At 36.6% G+C, this 6,224-nt stretch overlaps 1 protein-coding gene across 1 annotated transcript in view; it reads left to right on the plus strand.

Annotated features, from left to right (window-relative positions):
- Positions 1 to 3,846, plus strand: part of INVS (inversin) — a 3,016,309-nt gene extending 3,012,463 nt beyond the window's left edge. Inside the window, exon 18 of the mRNA XM_044065609.1 lies at positions 3,518 to 3,846. Coding sequence (XP_043921544.1) covers positions 3,518 to 3,672 — 155 coding nt within the window. The 3' untranslated portion in view covers positions 3,673 to 3,846. The remainder of the gene's footprint in view (positions 1 to 3,517) is intronic.
- Positions 3,847 to 6,224: the final 2,378 nt, after the last annotated feature.

Consider the following 6,224-nt stretch of genomic DNA (forward strand, 5'->3'; position numbering starts at 1 on the left):
TTGACTTGGGTTTTGCTTGACTCACTCTTACACTGTACTGACCATGCTCCTTTAACTCAACTAATCATGGAATTTGCTAGAAAGATATGAGTTTTTCTTGCCACACCCGCAGGGGTTGCTGCTGCCATGTGCTTAGGCCTGTTTCTACTTGCCACGTGTTGCTTGCCGTCTATGTTTGCTCTAGCGGCTGTTGAAACCATGCTGGTATCACTTGTAAGCATACTTGTGTGCCTTTCTGTGAGCTCATGGATTTGACAAATCTCTGTGGCTTTGCTTAATGTTAAATCACTGTCATGGAGCAAAATCTTTCTCACTGCAGTACTATTAACACCACACACAAGCCTGTCCTTTATTAACTCATCTTTCAAGTCACCAAGTCTGCACGTTTTAGCTTTGTTTCTCAAGTCAATGATATAAGCTGCAAAGTTTCACCTGGCTTTTGGTCTCTTGTGTAAAATAAGTGCCTCTGCAATGTAACATTTGTCTGGGAGTTGTACATTTCTCTAAATTTATGTTTTAAGCACTCAGGATCTTCACTTGATTCAGCCGGTACCACAATATGATGTTTTTCCCCTTTCCTGCTTACACTTCTGGTGCATACACAAATGAATGCTCTCTTTCAATTGCTTCTGACCCACCTAAGTTAAGTAAAATGAATGCCCTCATATGTATATCTTTGCCAGAAAAAGCTGCTTGTATGAAAACATTGTATTCCTTCTGGAATACTCTCCAGTTCTCTACCATATTATGATCAAACACAAGTGGAGTTGGTTTGCAAAATGCCTCTGCCATATCAACACACAGTAGTGAAGGTGCTTGGAATTATGTACGAACAGACACACATAAATATATATATATGTACCAGAACTTTATGCCAGTACTTGTAATTATGCCCAGTAGCACAACAAACTCTTTGAAATAACTGCACATTGCCAACTAAGTCTCCGTAGGACAAGTATGGTCTGAAATCACTATACTTTGTGAAACTACTTATCAGTGTAAGAAATACTTTGAAATAACTGTACTTTGCAAATAAACTGTACACTGCATAAAAACCTCTATAGTGTAAAAAAGAAACCTTTCAAAAATGGCTGCACTTTGCAGTATAACTGTACTTTGCACACAGCAAGCTGTTTAAAATAATTGCACCGTAATAAAGCACATACTCTGCAAACACTTTGCACATGCTGAGATACTTCGAGCAACTCTAGTTATGCTTTGAAAGTGGTGAATTTGGTCAATACGAAATAGTAGTTTGTGCCCAAACACAGCCTTGCTCTTTAAGGTTAATGTTGCCCTTTTATTGTACTCATTATACCATGTTAATCTCTTATAATGCTCATTATACTTTTCTTGTGCCTGTTTTACTTCAAACATGCTCACTATGCAAACCAAAGGTAATTCTGAGCCCCACATGAATAGTTTTGCCAGTTTTATGAAATATTGTGGTTTAGAACATTTTATTTAATTAATAATGCATGCCGTTTGAGCCTTTTGTTTGATTAATAATACGTTTTCTACTACTCGTTTGATTAATAATGTGTTTTGTGCCTTATAAATGCGCCATTTTGTTTTTCTTTGTCAAATAAATCATTTGTGCAATTTTCTTTACCTTTGGCTTATTTCTGGCCCTTTTTCATTTGTCTGTGCTCTGTTTCCATCATCCTGCTTAGTCTGCCTTCACCTTCAACTCTGCACCTCATGGCTCATAGAAGTAGCTCTCTTAATCCCGGTTCTGACACAGTGTCACTCATCTGGTCAGGCTAAAACAGACAAACATTCGTGGGTTCTGTTTAAGCAGCTTTATTACACACAAACATATCAGAAATGAGGTTTTGTAACTTAAACTTAAGTAAACTTATAACCAGACTGACTACTGCACTCGTACATGTTAACACTCTAGCTGTTCTCTCAAAATGGCACTTCTGCCTCACATGCTCAGTATTTTTATGCATGTGCTACTTCTGGAAATGCTTCTTAAAGGTACATACATATGCTCTGATGTACATCTACTATGTCCACCTTGGATTTGCATCCAATTCCAGACCTCCTGTCTCACCCAACAGGCATGGTTCACCCAGGCGTAAATGGAAAAAGTTTGTTTATTGGGCAGAGCAAAATCAGAGAGATCCCTTCTCAGCTCCAATTCAATCTGTTCTAGAATTTTAGTGAGTTTGTTTGATGAAGGTGTTAGTTCATCAGCTATTAAAGTTCAACTCGCAGCAATCTCTACCTTTCATGTGGGATTCCATAAATTCTTCACTGGTGTCCTTTAAACTGTGCAAGGCCTTTTTGAGAGGTACTCTTCTGCTAAGACTCCCGTATAAAGAAGACCTGTTGTCACCGTGGTATTTAAATTTGGAACTGCAAGCCTTAATTCATTCTCCCTTTGAACCTGCAGCTAAATGTGATCTTAAATTTTTGACCTGGAAAACTATCATTTTAGTTGCAATTACATCTGCTAGAAGAATTTCAGAAATGTAAGCATTATCTTCTAAGCCTGCATATTTAATTTTTCATAAGGATAGGGTTACATTATGTACCAATGCTTCTTTCCTAAGGTGTGTCAGAATCCAACATCAACCAATCCATTAATTCACCAGTGTGCTTTCCAAAGTTTACTGGATGCTCATAGAGAATTATGTTTCTATCTACACAGAACAAAACAAATGAGAAAGACAGACCAACTATTTGTTTCCTTTGCACGCAATAAATTGGGAGAATCAGTTACAAAGGTAACTCTAGCTAGATGGTCGACAGATTTCATTTCATTTATTTATAACAAGTTGGATCTCACCTTACCAAAGCCATTAAAGGTTCATTCAACCAGATCTATGGCAACTTTTGCTGTATTCCAGTCTATAGATTCTGTGGATGATATATGTGCAGCTGAAACTTGGTCAAATTCTCATACATTTATCATTCATTACAAACTATAGCTGGTCTGGAGGGGAAGAGCAGCCTTTGGCTCAACCATACTCAGGAATAGTCCACCCAGGAATTTAGGTAGCTGGGGACTCTGTCCCATTAGTTGAGGAATGAGTGAAAATTGACAACATCAGATAAAAGTTATGTACTCACCATAACATTCCATCTGTTATTCATTTTCATTCTTCCTCAGCTCCCCACCCACCAACCCCCACCATTTTTATTAATGGACTTCTGGAGGAATGAGACATTTCAAGGACACCAATGTCCAGTTATGGCATATCATTATAGTCTTCAAGCAGCAAACAAGATCTGAGAGATCTTAGGGGTGGTGCATTTTGGGTAGGGAAGAAGCTCAAGAGTTTGTTGGAGGCCATGAACTACTATAACAGCCGAGTCGGATCCAAGAATCGGATCTGAGTCCATGAGTTGAGGAAGAATGAAAATGGACAACACAGATGGAAAGTTATGGTGAGTACATAACTTTTATTTAAATAGTGATATAAGTACATGAATTGCTCATTAACTTGTCTTTCCTGAGATGTTCACAATGTTGCAAGTAAACACTATTTTTGTATCTTCTCTACAGTAAGCAACATGCAGTATGTTCATCTTTTGGAAAATGTGGGAAAATCAAAGAAATTTTCTTACAACATGCAGCCTGGCACTGCAGGAAAAACAAAGAAGAATAAATCCAAAGACTGTGCTAGGACAGAAGCATGCATTACCTCTGACAAAGTGTGATCTAGAAACATGCTCATCTTCTTTTGCCTTACTAAAACACACATTGGTACCAGATTTTATTATCTGTAAGAGGTGTGTATTTTCAGAACATGCAGTCCATTCAGTATATTGCATTTCACAAAATGTATATGAAATATAATTAGTGTTTTATAATTAAAAGCCATTTTATGTTAATGAGTATTATTATGTGTCTTTTTAAACAGTAGTTGCTAATGTTATAAACAGAACTTTATGATGCTGACAGAAGGCTGGCTAAGGATCTCACAAACTGTGAAATGAAGTTTACAAACAATATCTGTTTATATTAGCCATTGTAGGTAACCTGATCTTGACACCTGTATTACAAGGTAACATAATTAAAGTATGTTGGTCATATCACGAAGTAAGTGTAAGTAACAAAAGTGTTTCATTTAGACATAATGTCTTTACCATATACAGTACAAAATTATACACTTTATGATGCAAAAAGTGGGTTGTTTTTGAAGTGTTGCATTCAACTTTGTTGCTAAGGATGGCCCCTGGAAATTTTTCATGCAGCAGAAAATCCTTAGCATGACATAATTTAAGACTGAATCTGCAATGCTTCTGTACTTAAAATAATGTAAATGCTACTGTATTCCCATGCTAAATATATTAACAAAAGTTTCTTACTTCCTGCTAAGGTAAGTTATCTTGAAGGTGGAATACCTTACAGCAAAAATTAACATGTAATAATGTAATGGTAAAACCAGAGCATAAGTAAAAAACTGTTCTTTTAAGGAAGTAAGTTGTTTCCTTAACCATAATGCTTTGTAGTAGTATGTAAATCATTGTCCATGACCTACCATGAGATCATTTTGTGGGTGTGGTTATACAACTGAGTAAAGAGTGAAACTAAAAGTCAAACAACATACTACAATCTTTGTTTTGTAAACTCACTTGCAACTTTTACATGAGGATTGTGATTGGAAATGAAGTTAACTGTAAAACAAAAGTGCTTCAGAACATGACCAGTGCACTCTTAAGATATCTGTATAAAATGGATGTTTTGTGGTTTTACAGTGGAAGACATAATGTACTTTGGGACTGTCCCCATAATAACCACACACACAAAAATAAATACCTGATGTCATGGAATACAATTGCAGTGCAAGTCAGAGATATGCACGGAAAAGCATGGTATTCAGACAACCGCAGCTTCTTCCAGGACTTTGTACCATCACTACACCTTCCTCAAGTTTCTTTTCCTGAGGTGTGGATTAGTTTGGTTGCATGAAAATGCGTGTGTGTGTGTGTGTGTGTGTGTGTGTGTGTGTGTGTGTGTGTGTGTGTGTGTCTTACCATAAACAATTTTCTGTTGTTGCCTAATGACATTTTAGCTACGTACTTTATTCAGTGTACTTAGCTTGTGAAGTCTGTTTCATTACAGACATGGCCTTCAGGACAAATGAGGATGGTGTGTGTGAAAATGATGCCTCACTAGGTTTTGCCAGTTTCATATCCTTGTTCTGGCAGGAGCTTATGTGTGTAGTGCTATTTTTATTTCTTCATTTGTCAGATATACTGCTTCAGAAAACTCTTCTCTCAAATAAGAATATCTAATTGTACATTTTACTTATATGTATTTATGTCCCTTTTCTGGTGTGTCTAATCAGTGTGGTGAATTAACATGGTTTATTTACTTCTTGATAGTGATATCTGTTTACATGTTCTACATAATGTTTTGGCAGTGGAATTACATGTCTTTAAATTTCCTATGCCAGGAGTAATTTTATCTTTGTAGTTATCGTCTGAAGGTCAGAGACTTCTCTGCAAAGTGTTGGTACTTCCACAACTACACCCTTACACTAGTTTTTGTGCCATGCTGCTGCTTCAATACCCGACATCACCAATAGCCAGTGAATGACAGGTTCCCATCTTCTTCTTCAGTTGTCTGTTGAAGTATGTCATTTTTTTTTTAAATCTTCATTAGTGATCTTGAAAACATCACAGTGCAAGTATTTACAAATCATTTGTTTATAATCCACATCTACTACACTTTTAAAACTTTTTTCATTCTACAACTAGTTTGTTTCACAAGTTTTCGTAAACATTCTTCTTAATGCCACATTCTTCTTTTGGCGCCAATAAAGTACACAGCGGTATGGCTTACATATATCTCATTGGTGCAGCATCCTCCAATTGTAAATATAGTATAGACTCAAGAAGTGCATGTTTACAGTTGTATTACTCAATAGCTACTACTGTTTGCACAAACAAATGTATACATCTAGCCAGAAGAGTTAAAAAGCCATTGGTTTGCTACCGCATGCTTTTGCTTTTCCCATCAGTTCTACTGTATGAATGTTGAAGATAGTTATCCTATCAAACTTAACCTAGGTAATCTAATTCTTCTGTTCTCTTACTAACAATTCATCATATTGTGATGCTTATATATAGCTGGTGCTTCTGTCCAGCAATCTCAAAGCCCCTGTATTCCCATACAAGCAGTCATACTGTAATGCCACTCAACCACAGCCAATAAGGCAAAACAACGTATCCAACACACTAGTCATAGGTGATTCTATAATCAG

The sequence above is a fragment of the Protopterus annectens genome, chromosome 3.part0 (assembly GCF_019279795.1).
Source record: "Protopterus annectens isolate FY-2018-M chromosome 3.part0, PAN1.0, whole genome shotgun sequence".
In the NCBI taxonomy this organism is placed as follows: domain Eukaryota; kingdom Metazoa; phylum Chordata; order Ceratodontiformes; family Protopteridae; genus Protopterus; species Protopterus annectens.